The following is a 24,031-nucleotide window of genomic DNA, read 5'->3' on the forward strand; positions in this document are numbered from 1 at the left end:
GATTATAGGATCAATATATTCAATAAAATAATTAATAACCGTGACCGTGAGTCGTAGCCTATGGCTCAGTACATGAGTTAAACCTACATAGGTTGAACCATATGTAGTTCTAATGTCAGCAGTCTTAAAGGATGATACACAGCATATACAGCACAGAAATAGAAAAATAATACCTGCTAAATAAATGTATAATAATATCCTACATTTGTTGCATATGGTTATATTTCATTCATGTAGATGAGACAAATCTATAGCAGGAAATGGGCACATAAAACCTTTTATTGGCACAACTTTCCATAAGCATAAAGATCCTGTTGCACTGAATGCCAGCTACTTTAATTATGAGTAAATTTATTTGATAGTTTATATATAGACATAATATAAATGAAAATTAAGAAAATGAAATAACTTGCATCATTGAGTTCAATGCTAATGCAATAGAAGCTGTATAAATCCTTGATATTATCTTCTTTTATACAGCGATTGGCAGAAGATTGAATCTTATGATGTCACTCTATAGCTGCATTAATCTAATATTCTCATCAGACTTACAGGGATACCAGTTAACAGTTCATACCATGTATAATTTAGATCTACATAGTTTCATACCCGTGACCACGAAATATTGAAAATGAACCACAGCTTCTAACAGAAATGTGACGAATGCCATCAATAACCCATATACAAACTGAAAACGTGTAATAGAAAAGTGGAAATGTTGCAATCCGGCACCAAAAACATTTGAAAAATTCAAACTTTTATTTTAAGTTCCTTAAAAATACATAGCGTAAAAACTAGAGTTGCAGAACATACATTACCTTTTGTATTTCAGACAGTAATGTCCTTACTCAACAACGCAAACTGTGAAAATGTGCAATGTAATTTATGTATGACAGAGTAGGTATAAATGCAAAAAATATGCCATATCATTTGCAAATCTCAATTTACAAGTGCTGTAGTCATTGCATGGCATGACCACTGAGCCCAGGGATTGGAGGTCCCATATAGTCATCATGTAGCTTCTGCAGTCATATCATCAAATATCGAAATTACGGCACTCAAAAGAAATATATGCAGAAGAAATTTATTTGTACAACAGATTCTCCCAAAATTATATGACGTTTCGGTCTACAACTCAGACCTTCATCAGACTAGAGGTATGGAGATATATGTGAGCATGGAAAGTCCATGGAAGGCAGCCACGATAAGTAGCAATATTCTCCTTTTTGGAGGGGAAGAGAGAGAGATATCAAGGTCTTGGGACAAAGGGAGAGAGTCCCTATGGGCACATAGTCAGGCGTGCACGCAGCTCTGGCAGGGGGGCTGGGTTGCCCCGTGGTAAAAGCCTTTTGAGTGACGAAATTTCTTATACTATACATTTTGAGGAGTGGTATCCTTTTCCGTGCACCTCGAAGACGGAGTGACGTGTACTCTATTCTTGTTCTTATCAAATATCGAAAGGGAGAGGCAGCAGCACTAGGTAAGTAAGGTTCATTTTGTTATTTTTCTACAATTCAAAAACTACAAAAATTAAAAATGGAAAACGCTTGAAATAATTGTTTTATGTCTACAGCTCCTCTGCAGACCAATGTGAATCCATGATAAAACACAGCTAGCAAACCCTGTTTTAGGCTTATTCTGCAGTTATTATTATTTATTTTTTAGAGCACCATTGATTCCATGGTGCATGGTACATGACAGACTGGTACAGAAGGGAGAGGGCTCTGCCATTTCAGACTTACAGTCACACAAGATAATGGGGAAAGAGACAGTAGGTTGAGGGATTTGCGGCAGCACTGGTGCTGGTGAAGAAGCAGCAGGGTCATTTTACGTTGTAAGCTTTCTTGAAGAGATGGGTTTTCAAGTTCCGTCTGAAAGTTCTGAATGTGGTAGATAATTGGACTTGTTGGGAAACAGAATTTCAGAGTATGCTGATGCTCAGGAGATGTCTTAGGGGCGATTAGATGAGGACATAAAATCATCAGTATATCTTTTACTGGACCATAAGGGGCACAGGTTGGCTTTATAGTGGTTCTGTTTTGACCAGTTGGCATCATCATTGTCAAATTGAGAAATATGAAAGATCTAGATTATGAGGGAACACATTTTGGGGTGGTGGACGTATGTTGTGGTTATGCTTCAGATTTATCTTCTAGAAGAGGCTGAAAAGTAAGGTCATAGTTGACTAAGAAGCCATCATTGTACATGTAGAGCTTATGATCGTTAGGGTTGTAAGACAGACTCTGCACAGCGTCCTTTGGTTTCTCTAGGGGAATGCTCAGCCACCATTCCTTCTCAGTTTTTGTATCATACATATAAAATATGTCTTCCTTTTTTGTGTTGATGGCTCTAGTGACATACAAGACACCACACGCCATGAATGCATTGCTGGCTGAAGGTTTGTGCTGAGCAGTGGCCCAAGTTTGCGTTACTACAAGAGATATGGGGTCTAGTTTACTTATCACAATGTTTCCAGCATTTGATTCTGTTGAATAAATTGCCCAAAGTCCTTCTTCATCACTGGCCATGTCAATGTCTTGGTAAACTGAGGATGAATAGCTGAAACGGTTGTCGTAAACTGCATTTGGGAGGTTAACATCAAGTTCCATGCTATTGGTCTGTGGATTGTATCTGCAGATATTTCCATTGGTGTAGCAATTAAAGTACATAGATTCATTATACATAATCATACCACCACCTTGTCCAAATTGCCCATAGTTGATGCCTCTGTCAATGGTCGGGTTATAGATCAGAAAGTTATCATATGTGTCGTAGATACGTAAATTGTTCATTAACCTTCCATCCGTATTGAGTGGAGCCACCCACAGAATGTTCTGATCTGCTCCCACTAAGGAATCTCTTCCCCATCCTCCATATCTATAGCTGAATCCCAAGTAGTTCAATTGCACTACAACTGGTTTACTGACGCCGATAATATAGCCATGTCCACAGGCACCTGCACAATAAAACAATCAAATGTCATTAAAAACTAGAAAGTGGGTCAACATGACTTACATTAATCAACTAAGGCCGTGTGCACTTCTATTTTGGAGCCTCTTTAGCAGATTACATCATATTTTTTCAAATAATTAACTTAAAGGGGTTTCCCCACTAATGAATTTAAGTTTAATCAACATTTTAATCAATAGATCTTTGAATAACAATAATTTCCACAATTGGATGTATTTAAATAAAATGCTCCTGTGCTGAGATAATCTTATAAATGTGTTCCTGCTGTATACTGTGTAATGGCTGTGTCTGACTGTGCAGGAACATAGGCTGATCATACCACAGCTCCTGGGAAGGGGAGGACATAAAAGAGTATACAGACATTACAGCAGGGGAACACAGCTGATTCTCTCTTTGAGGTAAAACACTGGTTTAAAACTAGCAGCAAAATGATTTACCTCACAAAAAGAATCAGTTGTGATCCTATGCTGTAATGTCTGTATACTCTTTTCTGTCCCCCCCCTTCCCCGGCCAGGAGATGTGGTATGTTCAGAAATACAGTTCTTGCAAAAATTAAGAGACCACTGCACAGTTTTATAAAAATCAGCTTCTCTACATGTCTGACAGCCATTCCATTCCAGTGTCAGTTGAATTCCAACCAGAGTACACCTCATTCTACTTAATGTGCTTCTGATTAGGAGATCACCTGAAACAAATGTTATTTAACGAAGGAAAGTATAAAAAAAAAGCCTGCTGTGGTGTTCACAATCCTCTTGAAATAGGACAAACTGGATGGCCAAACAAGTGCTAGTAATATCCCAAAAGTAATAGGAATGAAAAAATAACTTTTAACCTTGCCAAAGGAGTTGAAAGGACAAGTCTTGAGTGAGGAAAAGAAGGGCTCAATTCTGGCTTTACTAGCAGAGGGATACAGTGAGCATCATGTTGCCTCCATCCTTAAAATTTCTAAGACAGCAGTCCATTACAGCAAGGTCAAGCAGCAGACATTGGGGACAACAAAGCTACAGATCGGCAGAGGGCGAAAATGACTGGTCGTCTAATGGTTAGACGGAAACCTGGAGAGGCATACAAGCCACAGTGTCTTGCATCCACTGTGATATCTGGTGGAGGATCGGTGATGATCTGGGGATGCTTCAGCAAGGCTGGAATTGGGCAGGTTAATATTTGCAAAGGAAGTAAGAATCAAGCCACATACAAGATTATCCTGGAAAAACAGTTGATTCCTTCTGCTCGGGCAATGTTCATCAACTCTGAGGACTGTTTTTTCCAGCAGGACAATGTGCCATGCCATACAGCTTGGTCAATCAGTGTGTGGATGAAGGACCACCACATCAAATCCCTGTCATGGTCAGCCCAATCTCCAGACCTGAACCCCATTGAAAACCTCTGGAATGTAATCAAGAGGAAGATGGATAGTCACAAGCCATCAAACAAAGAATTGCTTACATTTTTGTACCAGAAGTGGCATAAGGTCACCCAAAAGCAGTGTGAGAGACTGGTGGAAAGCATGCCAAGACGCAAGAAAGCTGTGATTAAAAATCATTGTTATTCCACAACATATTGATTTCTGAACTCTTCCTGAGTTAAAACATTAGTATTGTTGTTTCTAAATGATTCTGAACTTGTTTTCTTAGCATTATTTGAGGTCTGCAAGCTCTGCATTTTTTGTTATTTTGACCATTTCTCATTTTCTGAAAATTTAGTGCTTGGAAATTCGAAGACATGTTGTCAGTAGTTTATAGAATAAAAGAGCCATTTACATTTTACTCAAAAATATACCTAAAAGAGAAAAATCAGACAAACTGAAAATTGTTAAATACACACAATTTTGGCCGCAAAATAAATTTGGACTGAGAACTCACAATTAAACTAAACACAAAACCAACCAAACTAGAATTTATTCAAAAACAGAGGCTACCAATCCACACAAAAGGATAAACACTGGCAGAATAATACCATAGCTGCTCAAAGAAGTTCAAGGTGCCAATAGATAAATATGTGCAAATGTGCAAATGTCACTATTGCAAAAATTATGACAGCATTAAATCCTCTGCAAATACAGTAGGCTGCATGTAGATTACGGTAAGTGAAAAAATTATGTCCAAGTATTCATGAACAAATACAAAAAGGTCTCATGTATCCAGTGAGCAAAAAAGTGCAGAAGGAATTTGCATGCCAAAAAATAAATATATATCTGCAAAAATGCAATTTTTGCCAAAGCACTCAAGCAAAAGAGTATCATACAAATAGAGCAGTATTAATTCCCCTGCAAACTAGATAGACTGCAAATGGACCTAATATATAATTATCACCTGGTGGTCACAAGTAGTAAAAAAGGGCCCATAGGTCAAATGTACAGATATCAAATAGTAAAAGCAGGAGAAACTTACAAATAGCCAGGGGATGTCCAGTCTCCCCAACGCACGTTTCATGTCTCACTTCATTAGGAGGTGTCCATGATTATGTATAATGAATCTATGTACTTTATGGGCCCTTTTTTTACTACTTGTGACCACCGGGTGATAATTATATATTAGGTCCATTTGCAGTCTACTGCGTCTACGAGGTGTACGGAGCAGAGCTGTGTGTATTCGAGGTGTACGGAGTGGAGATGTGCGTGTATTTTGGCATGGGGGACCCATTTGAAAGTTTGCACCGGAGCCCATAACTTTGTAGTTACACCACTGCCAGGACCTCAACCCCATCCAACACCTTTAAGGCAAACTAGAACTGAGATTGTGAGCCCGGCTTCTCCTCTAACATCAGGGTTTGACCTCAAAAATACTCTTGTGGATGAAGGGGCAAATGTCCACATGGACCCCTCCAAAATCTTGTAAGAATCCTTCCTAGAAAAGCGTAAACTGTTTTTGCCTATTAATGCCTATAGTCAGCTGTCTTAAATTCAACTACATGGCACTTGGCCTGATCTACTACCTGGGCAGCCGATTTGGCACCGTTTGGTAAAATATACTGTGTTAGAGTATTATTTAGGCACTGTGCAGTATACCATAAGGGAAAATGAGGCATCAGTACAATGGCCAGCAACCAGGACTTCGTCAATGTAAAGATGCCGGTCCTGGTGATAGTTTTCATTTAGTCATAAAATACCTAGAAGCAAACACTGATTTTACTTACCATTTTCTTTTACTGGAAATGGAGGGTAAGACATTGGTTTTGACTTGTGGTTTTCACAATCTTCAAGTCGTTTTCTCAAGGCTGCAATTTCTTTTCGGATTACGATAACATTGTTCTTATCATGGACCTCCAGCTGGCTCACCATGATGGAAATGTTGTGGATCTTTAGGAAAGAAAAATAATAGCTTCGGCTATAGCAAAAGTAACATTTATCTTATCTATCTATCTATCTATCTATCATCTATCTATTATCTAGCTATCATACATCTATTATCTATCTATTATCTAGCTATCATCTATTATCTATATCTATCTATAATCTATCCGTCTATTATCTATTATCTATCTGTCATCTATTATCTATATCTATCTATAATCTATCCGTCTATTATCTATTATCTATCTGTCATCTATTATCTCTCTAGCTATCATATATCTATTATCTACCATCTATTTATTATCTATCATCTATTATCTATCTATTATTTATCATCTATTATATATCTATCATCTATCTATCATCTATTATCTATCTATTTATTATTTATCTGTCATCTATTATCTCTCTATCTCTCTATCTATCTATCTATCTATAAGTCATCTATTATCTCTCTATCTATCATCTATCTATTATCTATTTATTGTCTATCATCTATTATTTATCTATCATTTATCTATTATCTATCTATTATCTATGTATTATCTTTTTATTATCTATCATCTGTTATCTATCTATCTATCATCTGTCTATGTATTATCCATCTATCATCTGTCTATTATCTATGATTTCTATATATATATATCAATCATCTATCTATTATTTTATATCTATCTATCTATCTATCTATCTATCTATCTATCTATCTATCTATCATCTAGCTATTATCTATCTTATCTATTATTTATAGATCTATGATCTATCTATGTATTATCTATCATCTAGCTATTATTTTTTATCTCTATCTATCTATCTATCTATCTATCATCTATTATCTATCTATCGTCAATCTATTATCTATCTATCTATCTATTATTTATATATCTATTAGCTATGTATCAATCATCAATCAATTATTTTATATCTATTATCTATCTATCTATCTATCTATCTATCGATCCATCCTCTTCTCACCTCCATGTACAGCTCTTCCACCAGAACATTGGTGGCATTCATAGAAGTCTTCAGTTGCAGTATCAGAGCCTCCATTTCTTCAATCTCCAATTTAACCAGCTCAATTTCCAACAGAGTGTATGAGATTCCTCCTATCTCCATCACCTCCACACGTCGGGTCAGGTTAACCAGCCGCTCTGTATAACTATTCAATGTGCTTTCATAGTAATGGATCTGTGAGATTATTGTAAGTTTGTTTAGTTTTAGCCAAATATTAACAAAACACTTGAAACTCGAGATAAACAATTTTATGTGAGAGGTTGTAAAAAATCCATTTTTTTTACTTACATTAATTATGTACAGCACTCCTTCAAGTAAAATATAAAAAAAGGGCAGTGCATATATAGTACAATAGTACAATCAAAAAGTAGTACTGCACAGATAGTACAGACAGACAGCACCGCAGTGCATATATCACAGGTAGAGGATGACACTGTGTATGTGGTGAAGGTAGAGAGTCATATAGTACATTTAATACAAACTGGGAACAAGAAACTGCATTTAGTACAGTTAAAGGGCAGCATAAAACATGTAATCAGGGTACAGTAAATGTAGTAAAATGGTGAGCACTGCCGTATCTAACACAGACAGGGAGCAATGTACAATAAGTACAGATAATAGAGCAGTACATATAGCACAGATAGCTGTACAGTACATATAGTACAGATAGCTATATAGTACATTTAGTTCTTACAGAGAGCAGCACAGTACATGTAGTACAGATAGAAAGTATCACAGTAAATGTAGTACAGATAAAGAGCTATATAGTACATTTAGTTCTTATAGAGAGCAGTATAGTACAGCTAGTACAAGTAGAGGTTATCACAGTACATGTGGTGCAGGTAGAGAGTAGCACAGTACATGTAGCACAGATAGAGATATTGTCACGATGTGACTTTACCCAGCGGGTGGTCGGTCAACGGATGGCACAACACACACAAAACAGGATGGAATTGGGGAGAGGAAGGCTCTACTGATAGGGAAATGAGGGATGGTCACCACCTGAGTCTGTCCCTACACTATCCTAACGCCTTAAATGGGTCCTTCCCCCCACCGCCATCAGAATACCTTGTCACTGTCACCTCACACTGTCCTGGCTAGTGCATTGGCCGGCAAGGGGCGCTAGCCTCACCACTGCAGATAGCACACACAGGGACAGTGACAAACACGAAAGGGGACGAGGAAAAAACACCATATTTAGCTTCCAGACATCGCTGCCAAGCTCCACACCGCAGATGACACAGAAGCCGGACTCCCAACTTCAGAAACAGCAGACACCAAGAAGCTACCACACTGCTAGACTGGTCTCAATAGAGAAATTCTATCACCAACAGTCAGCTGATGCATCAGGTGACCTTTTAAAGGATTGTGGGAGTGGTCACCACCCACATCAGCTGACCCAGCAACTCTGCAGTACAATATATTGACAGTGGTGAAAAACTGACATTAACCTCCGATGGACTGAAAGGAAAAAAACTACATTTAAACAAAGTGGAATCAGAGCTGTCACAAATCCAAAAATGGATTGTGACAGTACCCCCTTTTCAATGAGGGGCCTCTGGACCCTCAACACCAAACCTCACCGGAAACGACATTCACCTTTACAGTCACCTGATCCTCAGGTTTATTAACGTAGCCCAATGGAGATGACAATAATGTAGACTCCAGAGGTGCCACAAACCTCCAGAGTGCTGACCTGTGGAATTTGTTGTGTACGTGCATTACTGGGGGTAACCCCAGCTGCAAAGTCCCCGGGCTGGGAATGGCCACCCTAGAACTCCAGGTCCCAGTAGCATACTTCCACCTGATGTTTTTGGTGGACACCCTCACTTACTCACTCATACACAGGTCCGGACCTGAACGTTTATTTCCATGCATGTGTTTGCCACAAGATGGCGAACTATTTGAGGAACCGACAGCAGAGGTGTCTCCCTGTGTCACCAAACTCATACCCCTACTACCCACAGAGGGAATCACCACCCTCCCCGACCTCTCCTCCTAAGAAGGCTCCGAGACTCAGCATTTACTTGTGGTGAGTGTTGAGTATTACCCCTACTCCCTGGCAGCTCCTTAGCTGCCTCCAACGGAGAGGAAGGGGTAGGTTTAAGAAGGACGGTAGAGATAGCAGCTCTCAGGCAGCAGTCTTTGCAAGACTGATCTCAACTGACTACCTCCCTGGACCACCAATCTATGATCGGGTTGTGTTTCTTCAGCCAGGGAAGGCCTAGGATGATGGGAATTGGCATACCCTCCAAGACGTAGCATGACAGGGACTCCTCATGAAGAGTCCCTACATGTAGATTAATATCTACAACTTGGGTCACTCTCCCCTGGCTGAGAGGAACAGAGTCAATTGCCTGAACCCTAATGGGTCTCGCCAGCGTCCTACCACCAGGCCATGGGTCTGAAAAAAGCAAGCATCCACCAAATTGACTCCCGCTCCAGTGCCCACGATTACCGGTAGTCTCAGTAACCCCACCAAACACCACTTCAGCAGGTATATTACACTGAGATGAAAAGATATAGGGAATATTCACATCCTTGTCGCCTCCCTCCACACAACCAGGGGGACCCAGTTTTTGAGATGGTGAAGGTACTTTAGCGTGAGCTGGGCAGTCACTGATGAAATAACCAGTCTGCCCACAGTAGAAACATACCCCCATACCATGGTGAACCGCAGGCAAGCCTGTTTGAGATGAGACTCCTCCCACCTGCATAGGTTCATCCGTCTGCACTGACTTGTCCTCCCTAGAAAGGATAACAGGGGGAAGATTTGTCGTATGTCTCTCCCTAAGGCTTCTATCCACTTGGATAGCAAGGGCCATGGCGGCTTTCAACGACCCGGGACTAGCGTTTACACTAGAGTATCTTGCAGCATAGGTGACAGACCCTGACAGAAATGGCTCCTAAGGGCAGGATCATTCCACTGCATGTCAGTGGCCCACCTCCTAAACTCTGCACAGTACTCCTCAGCCGGCCGGCCCCCCTGCTTGATTTTGCGAAGTCGAGACTCAACCAGGGAGACGCTATCAAGATCCTCATACACCAGCAACAATTGTTGTGAATTCTCTCTCTGGCTTCCCTCTGGTGATTTCTGAAGATAGTGGAGCTGGTCAGATTGAGAGTTCTCTTTCTGGGCTCCCCCTGGTGGTTACTGGAGGTAGTGGAGCTGATCTGATTGACAGAGGCTTGCCACCTGATAATGAGGAAGACGATTGGAGATCTGGGGTTTCTGATTGGGATTTAAGACAGCTGACTCCCTCTATCCCTGCTGGTGATTTTTTTCCTGTGCCTCCTTAGGTCTGATATCTCCTGCTCTTTCCCTGCATGTTCAGCTAAGTGGTTCATTTGCTATTCTGTTTGCATTTGATCTGGTTTTGTTTATCTCTGCTTTGTGCGGGTCAGCTAACTCCGGCTGGGGCTGTGCTGAATCACCACCCATATGTTACTGCATGTGCCAGTTTGTTTTGTCCCCTTTTATATTGGTTTCTTTTTGCTTGCTTTCAGAGTATACCAGAGTGCTGATATAGTGGGGGGCGAAGTCATGTGACTTCAGTGTTTTTGCATCAGACGTGTTGGACTTTTGCAGGGTTTTTTGCATGATTGCAGACAGTGTCTTTCCTTTCCTGTCCTGTCTAGTCAGTGTAGGCCCCATCGTTTGCTCAGTCTATTTTTCTGCCTGCGTTTGTGTTTTCATCTTGTCTCACTGACAATATATGTTTGGGGGCTGTCTATTCCTTTGTGGTCTGCTCCGGGGCAGTTTAGATTTCCCCTCTCTTGATTTGGCTTAGTTAGCTCTCCGGCTGTGCCGAGGCGTCTAGGATCATCGTAGGTACGCTCCACGGCTACTGCTAGTTGTGTGGACGGGATCAGGGGTCTGCATCTGCTTAGTTACCAACCTCTCTGGTTTTCTTTGGCTTAGCCTGGGCCTGCTATCCTCCACAGTGACCCATTCATAACAGACAATGCCGTGAAAAACTCTTCCACTGACCACAAAGATGGTGAATTGGTCAGCAGGGAGAAAGCCCAGGATTGGGGATTACCCTTGAGAAGGGAGACTATTATCCCCACAGGCTGTTCCTCACTCCCTGAAGAACAAGGGCGGAGGCTGAAATTTAATTTACAGGCCTCCTGAAAAACCAAAAATTTATCTCCCTCCAGAGAACCTGTTAGGTTGAGATATCTTGGGTTCCGGTTGAGTCTGCACATGAGTCGAGACACAGAACCCTGACAACTGCTGAAGCTGCTGCACCACCTGAGACCACAGCTCCTTAAGCTCATCAGTGAAGGTCTGGATTAGTTGGGCAAAGGCCTGCAATTGAGCCATGGTTCATTGGAAATTGTGATGATGATTGGGAAAATGTCACGCTGTGATTCGACCCAACGGGTGGTCGGTCAGGGGATGGCGCAACACACACACAATGGGATGGTATTGGGGAGAGAAAGGTGGGTCGCCCTTCCAGGGCTGTGGGGTACTCGGTACCGGGCCGGTGTCAGGGGGATGTGCTGCGGTGGCGGTGACCCGGTCCGTGGCCCTGGGCGCCCAATAAAATGGTGGTTTAATGTAATGGTTTAAATGGATAGTTCGTGACGCCACCTGTGGTGTTTGGCAAATGTGATGTTAAGCCAACGCTGCGTGCAGATCCGCTGGGACTGATGGTATAGTGCAGCAAAGATGGTGTAGCTCCCCACAGGTGGAGCTGTAGTCCCAGGGCAGTGTAGATGCGCTGTTAGAGGAGAGGTATGGGCAGTGTGGATGTTGGTGCACATATGTAGCAGTGCTGAAGGTGTGAACGCACAAATGATTGGAGGACACCAGGGCTTGCAGTTTCAAAGCTTTACTCACAGTTCTTGGTACACACTGGTGCCTGCCTCCGTGCCGTGTCCTCCAGGGCAGAGACCCAGCCAACCTCCAGGCAAGATAGGATTCTCCCCGCCAACACTCTGCCAACATGTGCCTTTCTGAATGACTCCTCCAATGCGCTTTTAATGGTGAAGCACTCCAGTACTTAGTTACCCTGGAATGCCTCCTGACAGATGTTCCTAGAACCTCACTTGTATGACAGACAGCTGTAGCCTGCTCGGGGACCTCCTGGATCCCGGCTCTCTATTCGTGTTGCTGTTGTGTCCCAAGTCTTGGATGGGAGTAGTGCATTTACAGCCAGCTACTCCACCGGTGTCTGCTGCAGAACCATAAGTGTCCATACAACCTCGGGGACCGGGCCCCGGCCTTGCGCTGAGAACCTATAGGCAGGGTTCCTCTCTCAACCCACGTCTCCTCTCTGTTCTCTTCTCCTTCGTTCCGTACTTGTCTTTCTCTCTCTTATGGAAGTGCAGGTTACAGTTCTACGTCTCTCTCTTTCTCTCTATCCCTCTTCCAGGGATCCCTTCTCCTAAGACCAGTCCTCAGTCTCTCCTGACTGACTGTCTTCCTCTTCTGACCTCCTGTCAGACTGACCTCCTTCTCCCTCACTCTCCTGGAAGACTGACCTGTAATCCTACACTTTCCCCTTCTTTTATATCTAACTCCACCCACCTCCCAGCACATCTCGTGTTACAAAGCAAGGACCCACGAAAGGTGCTCTGCTACCCTCTGAGCTAAGAGCCGCAATGTGGCCCTGCTGAACTATTCTGTGTGTGGGGTGCAGGTGTTGGAGTGTGGCAAGGAGTTCCCACCTTACCTGGACGGTGGGGCACCACACCTTAGGAGAAGGTGCAGTACCTCTGTGGCGACTGAGCCTCAGGGGCACCACAAAGGCCCTACTGATAGGGAAATGAGGGATGGTCACCACCTGATCTCAAACCAGAGCCTGTCCCTTCACTCCCCAATGCCCTAAGTTGGTCCTTACACCCACACCGTCAGGATACCTCATCCCTTGCTCTCACCTCAGACTACCCTGGCTAGTGCACTGGCCAGCAAGGGGTGCTAGCCTCACCACTGCAGATAGTACACACGGGACAGTGACAAACATGAAAGGGGATGAGATAAAAACACCACACTTAGCTTCCAGACACCGCTGCCAAGCTCCACACCACAGATGACACAGAAGCCGGACTTCATACTCCAGAAACAGCAGACACCAGAAAGCTGCCACTGCTAGGGTGGTCGCTATAGAGATATTCTATCACCAACAGTCAGCTGATGCATTTAGGTGACCTTTTAAAGGATTGTGGAAGTGGTCACCACCCACATCAGCTGACCCAGCAGCACTGCAGTTACACCAGATTGCCAGCGAGGAAAAACTGACTTTAACCCCTGAGGAACTGAAAGGAAAAAAGCTACATTTAAACAAAGTGGAACCAGAGCTGACACAAATCCAAAAATGGATTGTGACATATATAGTGCATTTAGTTCTTAAAAGAGCAGTATAGTACATCTAGTACAAGTAGAGAATAGTACAGTACATGTAGTACAGGTAGAGATTAGCACAGTACATGTAGTACAGATAGAGAGTAGCACAGTACATGTATAGATAGAGAGTAGCACAGTACATGTAGTACAGATAGAGAGTAGCACAGTTCAAGTAGTACAGGTAGAGAGTAGCCCAGTACATGCAGTACAGATAGTGAGTAGCACAGTACAAGTAGTACAGGTAAAGAGTAGCACAGTACATGTAGTACAAGTAGAGAGTAACACAGTACATGTAGTACAGGTAGAGAGCAGCACAGTGCATGTAGTACAGATAGAGAGCTAGGGAGCTTTATAGTACATGAAGTTCTTGTAGAGAGCAGTACAGTACATGTAGTACAAGCAGTGAGTATAAAGCAATTGTAGCATGAGAAGAGAGAAATACAGTAATGGTAGTACAAGTAACTAATAGTGCAAGACTTGTAGTCCAGGTAGATAGCAATACAGTACTTGTGATAAAGGTAGAGAGTAGCAGAGTACATTTTGTACAGGTAGGAAGGAGTGCAGTATATGTAGTACAGGTAGTGATTAGTATAGTACATGTCATACGGTAACCATAAAAATGCCCACAAGAAAATTGCCCACATGGAAAATTGCCCACATGGAAAATTGCCCACACAGAAAATTGCCCACACGGAAAATTGCCCACACGGAAAATTGCCCACATGGAAATTTGCCCACATGGAAAATTGCCCACATGGAAAATTGCCCACACAGAAAATTGCCCACATGGAAAATTGCCCACACAGAAAAGTGCCCACACAGAAAATTGCCAATTGCAGCATCACAAAGTTTCAGATCTACAATATTTGAGGTGCAAGGTGAGGATGTTCACATGATATGTGAAAAATGCCCACAGAAAATTGCCCACAGACATGAATACCCACAGAAAAACAGTAGCGAGTTATAGGTGAGATGCTCTACAGGACAGAGAGTAGCATAGATCTATAGGTTAAATGCTCTGCAGAACAGGGGGATAGTATGCAAGTATACATGAGATGCGCTGCAGGACAGGAGAATAATATAGAATTATAGGTGAGATGCTCTGCTGGACAGAGAGTAGCATAGATCTATAGGTTAAATGCTCTGCAGGACAGGGGGATAGTATGCAAGTATACGTGAGATGCTCTGCAGGGCAGAAGAATATAGAATTATAGGTGAGATGCTCTGCAGGATAGAGCGTAGCATAGATCTATAGGTTAAATGCTCTGCAGGACGGGGTATAGTATACAGGTATAGGTGAGATGCTCTGCAGGGCAGGAGAATAATATTGAATTCTAGGTGAGATGCTCTGCAGCACAGAAGCACATTTGCTTCTGCTTTTTGAGGGCAGGAGTCATGATAATGTTCTGTTGGTTTTGAGAATTGAATGGCACTTTGAAGAGCGATGCAGTCGGCATCTCCAAGTCACCACTGCGTTGATAGTATGAAATGCATGATATTCAAACCCCAAGTAAATCATAACTTTGTTGTTCCTCTAGCTAGAATACTTTAGATGAACTCAAAATACACTTTTATTGAAAAGAATATGAATATGAATGAATATGGGGATAGATCTATTACAGTACCGTACATGTTTTAACTAACCAAAACACAATTGGCTGGCACAGCAGGAAAGCCATTGTTCACAGAGGTTGTACCCCCTGATTGCCAATTGGAAACAATGGGGGTGGGGAAGTGCTGGAAGGAACATGTGAAATAATGTCAACAAGGAAACCCAGTTGACTTCCATGGGCTCCATTGAAATACAATACAGCACAACACAGGCAGCAAAGAAAATGCAGAATGGATTTCAACAAAAGTATGTGGGCCCAGCTTACTTCTCCGGGTTCTACAGGTACGGTTCACTCATACCTAGTCCCAGAATACAGATTCTGTTCTTGCAAGTTGTCATTCCAATCTCAGTGTGGTGTGTATGGGCCTAGAGACCCTTATTCAAATCTATTCTACATTTTCTTTCATCCTATGCCTGCCTACACCTGCAGTATATGTGTATGATACATAACTATGCAGGATCTATTCACTCTTACTCTTGGTAGTCATAAGTGGACAGGGAAGGAAGTGCAGGCACCAGATTCTCTGCCACTGAAATCAATAGGAGAGTGGCACTGCTATGGCACTTCCGGTGTAACGGGCCAGATTAACACCCCGCCCAGAATATAGCAGGGGTTAAAGTGGCCTAGGCCAGGTTATACCCCTCAGGGTCAGAATATACCCCAGCTGCTGTAGATCAGGCAGCACACGGGGCCCCAGGCAGCACATGGGCAGAGACAGCGAATGGGGTCCCAGGCAGCACACAGGAGCAGAGACAGCGAAAGGGGTTCCCAGCCAACACACAGGGCCCCAGGCAGTACACAGGGCCCCAGGCAAAGCACATGGGCCACAGGCAGCACATGGGGACCCCAGACAGCACATGGGGGCCCCAGGCAGCACACGGGGCCCCAGGCAGCACACAGGATACCCAAGCAGCGCATAGGGGCCCCAGGCAGAACACGGGGTCCCAGGCAGCACACGGGGCCCCAGGCAAAGCACAGGGGCCACAGGCAGCACATAGGGCCCCCAGGCAGTACACAAGGCCCCAGGCAGAGAACAGGGCCCACGGCAGCATACGGGGCCCCAGGCAGCACACGGGGGTCCCAGGCAGCACACGGGGGTCCCAGGCAGCACACAGGGCCCAGGCAGCACATGCGGGCTCCTGTTAGCACACAGGGCCCAGCCAGCACACACAGGGCCCCAGGCAGCGCACAGGGGGGCAGAGACAGCACGCAAGGGGGGAAAGAGACAGCCCGCAGGGCCCCTGTATGCTGTCTCTGCCCCCTGTGCGCTCTCTGGGACCCCCTGCGCACTGTTTGAGACCCCCTGTGCGCTGCCTGGGGCCTTGCCCACTTCCTGGGGCCCCCGTGTGCTGCCTGGGGCCCCTGTGCTCTGCCTGGGGCCCCGTGCTCTGCCTGGGGCCCCGTTTGCTCCCTGGGGCCCCGTGTTCTGCCTGTGGCCCCTGTGCACTGCCTGGGGCTCCTGTGTGCTGCCTGGGACCCCGTTCGCTATCTCTGCCCCCCATGTGCTGCCTGGGGCCCTGTGTACTGCCTGATCTAAGGCAGCTGGGGTATATTCTGACCCGAAGGGGTATAATCTGGCCTAGGTCACTTTAACCCCGGGTATATTCTGGGCGGGGGGTTAGTCTGGCCTGTTACACCAGCTCCTCTTTTGGTCAGTGACATCACTATGTGCTCTTGTCTGCTGACTTGGCTGTCTTTCGAGAGCCCTCAAGAACCAGGGCTCATCCCACTGAATGCCCGCACTCGATCCCCATGGGTAGAACACCACTCAGACAACACAGAGTGAGGGGAACACACATTGGTAAAACTATTGGTTCACCAACAGAAGAAAACACAGAGGTGTAACGACTGTGCTCCCAGGGATCAAGGCCGCGACCATGCACGGGAGTACAGGTGCCTGCTTCTGCTGAATCTGCGTCCTCACTGAAGACGCAGAACCAGATGACATGCATCGTGTTGCAGAGACCCGTCGGGTCCCTGGTCTGCGATACATGCTGCACTGCGACACATGCAGTGGCTATGAGCTGACGTCGGAGGTGCAGCCACAGGGAGCGGCTCATGACAATGGCGCACACTCCGATGTCAGCTGCCGGGCTGTGCGGTGGCTACAAAAGACATTGGGCGAGGTGGGAGCAGAGGAAAGGTGAGTAGAATGTTTTTGTTTTTAATTATGCATTAGGGGCAGAACGGGGACATATACACTAGGATTGGGGACCATGTGAACCAGGATGGGGACTAATATACCAGGAAGTGGGCATATATACCAGGGTGGAGACCATGTGGACCATACATACCAGGATGTGGACCATATATACCAGCATTGGGAAATATACTGTATACCAGAATGCGGACATATTCACCAGGATTATGGGCATATATACCAGGATGGGGGACATTACTACATAATGAAGGGGGCAATTCTTTATAGAATTTAGAATACAGAGGTGTTATGAAAGAGTCACCGTAGGAGGCAAAAACAGAAATATTAGCTAAGTCCAGAAACCCAGAGAAGTTGGCAGCTATCAGATTGCAGACCCCTGAATCTAACAACAACAACTAGCAGTAGCCGTGGGGGGTTCCTACGGTGCCCTAGACCCCTCGATCACAGCCAGAGAACTAAATAGCCTAAAGACAGAAAAGGGAAATCTAAGCTGCCCCAGAGCAGACCCCAAAGCAATAGGAAGCCCGCAACATATAATGACGGTGAAGCGAGATGGAAAAACACTCACACAGACAGAAAGATAGGCTGAGCAAATGGTGGGGCCCAAGCTAACTAAATAGGATAGAATAGAACAGATGCTGTCTGCAATCCGCCAAAACCCTCTCAAAAAACAAGAGCCAACAGACTGATAGGGAAAAAAGCCCTGAAGATGCTAGGCTTCAAAAAGACTATATCAGTACTCTGGTATTATCTGAAGACAGAGCAAAAAGGAATTCAGCTCATCCAGCAGGGAGAGGCAGAAATCCAGACCAACAAGGCAAAACAAAACAAAAACACAAATGCAATAAGTAGAGCAGAAAACTTAGCTTTTGAGGAGCAGGAATCAGACTGGTCTCCAAGAATCCCTCAGAGGAATCACCCGCAAGGCATAAGGGCGTCGGCTGTCTTATATCCAGTCAGCGATCCCAGTCACCCAGTCATCATCGCTCTGCTCAGGTGCTTTGTAATCAGCCTCACTACCTTCCTTCACCAGAAGAGGGAGTTCATCAGACCTCAATGGTGAAGGGGAAAACGAACTCACAACACAGAGGCCCATACAACTGACCAACGTGTGTGTGTGTGTGGGGGGGGGCAGGTCCAAATTTCGCACTGGGGCCCATTGAACTCCAGTTACACCACTGCAAAAACATATCATACATTCTCAGCAAGAATACAAGGTGGTACAAGTGACAGAATCTAACCTTTCTGCTGTGCCTTCTGGGCTTCCAGGAACAACTATCTCTGCCAGGAGCACCCTGCTTTTGGTGGGCTCCCACTGTATTAAATGTGACCTGCAGTCCCACGTAACTTCACAGATAACACAGTGATACTTTTGTGAGTACTGATAGCGGTGATGGCTCCTCTGTATCACACTGCTTCTGGTTCTGCATGTGCTGCTGTTTTGGGCTGGTGGGAGGAATAAGGCAGAATCAGTGAGAGATATGAGCAGACTATATCTATCTATTGCTGATAATGACAGACTGCTACAAACACAGATCTTCATTTCTGCAGTTTTGCACTAGATCAACTGTAAATCACAAGTTAATCACATATCATGAACATCCTCACCTTGCACCTCAAAAATCATAGATCTTAAACTTTGTGATGCTGCATTTGGCAATTTTCTGTGTGGGCAATTTTCCGTGTGGGCAATTTTCCATATGGGCAATTTTCTGCGTGGGCAATTTTCCTGTGGGCATTTTTCCTGTGGGCATTTTTCAGGGAACCATGTCATACTGGTAGAGAGCTGTATAGATAGTACAGGTAGAAATTAGTTCAGTTCAAATAGTGCAGGTTTGAATTACATGTATATGTTCAAATGGAGAGCAATATGATACATGTAATATTGCTAGAGAACTATACTGCTCATATAATGTGGGTAGTAAACCTTACATGTAGCACAGATAGGAATCGGTGCAGTACAGGTAGTACAAGGAAAGTTTAGTAATGTGAATGTACAGATAGAAAGTAGAAACAGGTCTAAAGAAGTACAGTACATGTTGTACAGGTATAGAATAGTAGAGAATCTGTAGTCCAGGTAGACAGCAGTACAGAATATATTGTATAGTAATGCCAGAAAGCACTACTATACATATAGCACAGGTAGAACGCAATGCAGTATATGTAGAACAGGTACTGATTAGTACAGCACATGCAGTATAAAGAGAGAACTGTACAGTACATGTAGTACAGGTAGAACAAAGTACAATAACTGTAGTGCAGGAAGACATTAGTACAGTACATATGGTATAGGTAGAGAGCAGTACAGTACATTTAGTACAGGTATAGAGTAAAAGTCCAGCCAGATATCAGTACAGAATATATAGTAATGCTAGTAAGCACTACTACTGTTAGCAGCGGATTAATCAGCGTAACATCCAGAGTCATCAACACAGAACGTAGATTTATTCATATCCAGGTTGAACAGCTTACAGCATGAAATGTGATCAGTCTGGTATGTGCTGTGGCTTGCAGCATGGGAGCATTACAACAACAAGAGAGGAAGAGAAGGAGGGGGCATCCTGTCTGAGTTTCCCGCCTCTTTTTTTTTTTAACACAGAACTTTGTTAACAATCTCACAATATGCACAATACATCAAACAGTACAGTAGTAGTTGTTGCAATACATACAGATCAATATGCATTATTCCAACACCCCCACTCAACAACTACTTATCCTCTTAGTCCCATTGTGGTTCTCAATTCTTGGAACCTGGCTCGTGGCAATGGCTTTGTCATAATGTCAGCTGCCATCTTATCAGTTTCACAATAGACGAACTGAATTATGCCACGATCTATCAAATCACGTAAATGATGATGTCTGACGTCAATGTGCTTGGTTCTAGCACTGATCTTTTCACTGCATGCAAGTTTAATGCATCCTTGGTTGTCCTTATAAATCACCGTCGGCTGAGTTGACGGTGTGCCAAGATCATCCATCAATTGTCTTAGCCAAATGACCTCCTGGCTTGCATAGGCTGCGGACACATACTCCGCTTCTGTAGATGACAAGGAAACAGACACTTGTTTCCTACTAGACCAGGAGATTAAACTTTCTCCAACTTTAAACAAGTATCCGCTTGCGGAATTACGATCATGCGAATCACCAGCCCAATCTGCATCTACATAACCGGTGAGTTCTAGATCTCCCGTTGCAGACAGCCTTAAATTTACATCTTGTGTTTCCTTTAAATATCGGAGAAGTCTCTTAACAGCATTCCAGTCTCTTGGCGTGGTTTTTCCACATATCTGCAAAGGATTCCAACTGTTGTTGTGATATCCGGTCAACTCATAGCTGATATGTATAGAAGTGCCCCCACTGCCTGACGATATTTCTCATTGTTTGGCAACAGGTCATCTTCTCCTTCCAGCTTCAGGTAGGATGGTTCCATTCGGGTTGATATACCTTTGGCCTCTGACATTCCAAACTGATTCAGAATCGAATTAATTTTTGCACTTTGGTTTAGAAGAAAACTTCCATCTTTCTCTCTCTGAATTTGGATTCCTAGATAATATGTCACATTTCCAAGGTCTTTCGTTTCAAAATGCTGGTTCAGAATTTCAGCCATTTTTCCAATTTCTGCGTCTTCCTGATGAACTACAATCACATCGTCCACATATAAGAGAATATACATCCACTTTCCATCTGTATATTTTGTGTATAAGCATGGATCCGCTTGACCTCTTTTAAAACCTTCTTCCAACAAGACCTTATTCATCTTGGTGTTCCACGCTCTCACTGATTGCTTAAGACCATAAAGGGATTTTTGTAGTTTGCAAACAAGATTCTCTTCACCCCCTTTTACATAACCTTCAGGTTGAGTCATGTATAAGTCCTCCTCAATGTCAGCATTTAAAAAGGCAGTTTTTATATCCAAATGTCTGACAATCATCTTTTGTACAGCAGCTACAGCTAACAAAGCTCTGAACGTGATCTGTTTAGCGACTGGAGCAAACGTAGCATCGTAATCTTCGCCATACTTTTGAGAATATCCTTTTGCCACCAATCTTGCTTTAAATCTGTGGATTTTACCTTCAGAGTCATATTTGGTTTTGAAGACCCACTTGCACTTGATTGCCTTTTTGCCCTGTGGCAGCTTGGTGAGTTTCCAAGTTTGAAGTTGATGAAGCGATTTGATTTCCTCATTAGTGGCATTGATCCACTTTGTTCTTTCATGGACAGGTAGTTCTTGCATTTCATCCCATGACTGCAGCTCTGATTCAGGTAGCATCTTGACTATGTAGGATAGACGTTTAGCTGGCATGCCTTTGTTTGATCTTGACGATCTCCTGATTTTGGATTTACCTGATTTTTCTGTTGTTCCTTCAGTGGTTGAAGAATCCAGCCAGACCTCTACATCCTCCTTGTTATTGTCTTGTAATTGTGACTTCAGCTGGACTACTGGCGTGATGTCACAAAACTTGGGGGACACAAAGTTCTCATCAATCACTACTTATTGTGACCTTGTTTGTTTCTGTTAGGCGTCGGATTCCTGGCACTGCACAGCGGGAATCCAGAGCCAGACATCCTGCGGTCTCCCATTCTTCCCCAACCGCTCAGACTCCTGCTCAGCAACCTCGGCAAGCCAGGAATTTCCCTCAGACTCGTTCTGTGAGCCTGGATGTTGCTGCCACCTCTGGTGCAGCAATGGTAGCGCAACCTGCTTCACAGGGAACTGCTCCAGAGGCTAAGTCCTCGTGCCGTGCTACTGGGCATGCCCGCAACTTGTCCTCTCAGAGGAGAGCAGGGGTCACATGTGCAGGTCCTATGTCGGATCTGATTGGTCCTTCCTAAAGTACTGGAAGGTCCCGGAAGCGCATGGCTATAAAAAGCCCGCATGGCGGCTCGGCCATGCGCTAGTGTAGCATATTATGCTGTGTGTGTATGGTGATGGATGCATGGACTGGTGACTGACTTATTATGAAACCCCTTCCCTTGGATATTACGATTGGTGACTGTGTGTCGGGTTAGTCAGCTCCAGGTTGTGGCAAGCTACACGCCAAGTGCGATCCACGCCTACACTAGCGTCCGTCGGTGCCCGGTTCTCGGTGCCGACACTTGCAGCTTTAGTTGCCGCTGCGCTGCATTACCAGCAGCTATTGGTGTTCGCGGCTGCGACGCCACACGCCGGCTCCTGTGACATTAACAGGGCCAGCGCCTTTGCATATACAGTGCCTACAAGTAGTATTCAACCCCCTGCAGATTTAGCAGGTTTGATAAGATGCAAATAAGTTAGAGCCTTCAAACCTCACACAAGAGCAGGATTTATTAACAGATGCATAAATCTTACAAACCAAAAAGTTATGTTGCTCAGTTAAATTTTAATAAATTTTAAACATAAAAGTGTGGGTCAATTATTATTCAACCCCTAGGTTTAATATTTTGTGGAATAACCCTTGTTTGCAATTACAGCTAATAATCGTCTTTTATAAGACCTGATCAGGCCGGCACAGGTCTCTGGAGTTATCTTGGCCCACTCCTCCATGCAGATCTTCTCCAAGTTATCTAGGTTCTTTGGGTGTCTCATGTGGACTTTAATCTTGAGCTCCTTCCACAAGTTTTCAATTGGGTTAAGGTCAGGAGACTGACTAGCCCACTCCAACACCTTGATTTTTTGCCTCTTGAACCAGGCCTTGGTTTTGTTGGCTGTGTGCTTTGGGTCGTTGTCTTGTTGGAAGATGAAATGACGACCCATCTTAAGATCCTTGATGGAGGAGCGGAGGTTCTTGGCCAAAATCTCCAGGTAGGCCGTGCTATCCATCTTCCCATGGATGCGGACCAGATGGCCAGGCCCCTTGGCTGAGAAACAGCCCCACAGCATGATGCTGCCACCACCATGCTTGACTGTAGGGATGGTATTCTTGGGGTCGTATGCAGTGCCATCCAGTCTCCAAACGTCACGTGTGTGGTTGGCACCAAAGATCTCGATCTTGGTCTCATCAGACCAGAGAACCTTGAACCAGTCTGTCTCAGAGTCCTCCAAGTGATCATGAGCAAACTGTAGACGAGCCTTGACATGACGCTTTGAAAGTAAAGGTACCTTACGGGCTCGTCTGGAACGGAGACCATTGCGGTGGAGTACGTTACTTATGGTATTGACTGAAACCAATGTCCCCACTGCCATGAGATCTTCCCGGAGCTCCTTCCTTGTTGTCCTTGGGTTAGCCTTGACTCTTCGGACAAGCCTGGCCTCGGCAGGAGAGGAAACTTTCAAAGGCTGTCCAGGCCGTGGAAGGCTAACAGTAGTTCCATAAGCCTTCCACTTCCGGATGATGCTCCCAACAGTGGAGACAGGTAGGCCCAACTCCTTGGAAAGGGTTTTGTACCCCTTGCCAGCCTTGTGACCCTCCATGATCTTGTCTCTGATGGCCTTGGAATGCTCCTTTGTCTTTCCCATGTTGACCATGTATGAGTGCTGTTCACAAGTTTGGGGAGGGTCTTAAATAGTCAGAAAAGGCTGGAAAAAGAGGTAATTAATCCAAACATGTGAAGCTCATTGTTCTTTGTGCCTGAAATACTTCTTAATACTTTAGGGGAACCAAACAGAATTCTGGTGGTTTGAGGGGTTGAATAATAAATGACCCTCTGAA

At 44.1% G+C, this 24,031-nt stretch overlaps 1 protein-coding gene across 2 annotated transcripts in view; it reads right to left on the minus strand.

Annotated features, from left to right (window-relative positions):
• Nucleotides 1-736: 736 nt before the first annotated feature.
• LOC141051992 (olfactomedin-4-like) overlaps nt 737-24,031 on the minus strand; it is a 40,185-nt gene continuing 16,890 nt past the window's right edge. Inside the window, exons 1-5 of one of the 2 annotated variants that reach the window (XM_073549155.1) lie at nt 19,011-19,028; nt 18,644-18,848; nt 7,238-7,450; nt 6,106-6,268; nt 737-2,956 (exon numbers count right to left, since the gene is read on the minus strand). In XM_073549155.1, coding sequence (XP_073405256.1) covers nt 2,133-2,956; nt 6,106-6,268; nt 7,238-7,378 — 1,128 coding nt within the window. In that variant the 5' untranslated portion in view covers nt 7,379-7,450; nt 18,644-18,848; nt 19,011-19,028 and the 3' untranslated portion in view covers nt 737-2,132. Of the gene's footprint in view, nt 2,957-6,105; nt 6,269-7,237; nt 7,451-18,643; nt 18,849-19,010; nt 19,029-24,031 lie in introns of those variants that run through there. The other variant, XM_073549154.1, reaches the window with a different exon arrangement.

The sequence above is a fragment of the Dendrobates tinctorius genome, unplaced genomic scaffold (genome assembly GCF_039654945.1).
Source record: "Dendrobates tinctorius isolate UK_male_01 unplaced genomic scaffold, ASM3965494v1 ptg000158l, whole genome shotgun sequence".
Taxonomy (NCBI): Eukaryota; Metazoa; Chordata; class Amphibia; order Anura; family Dendrobatidae; genus Dendrobates; species Dendrobates tinctorius.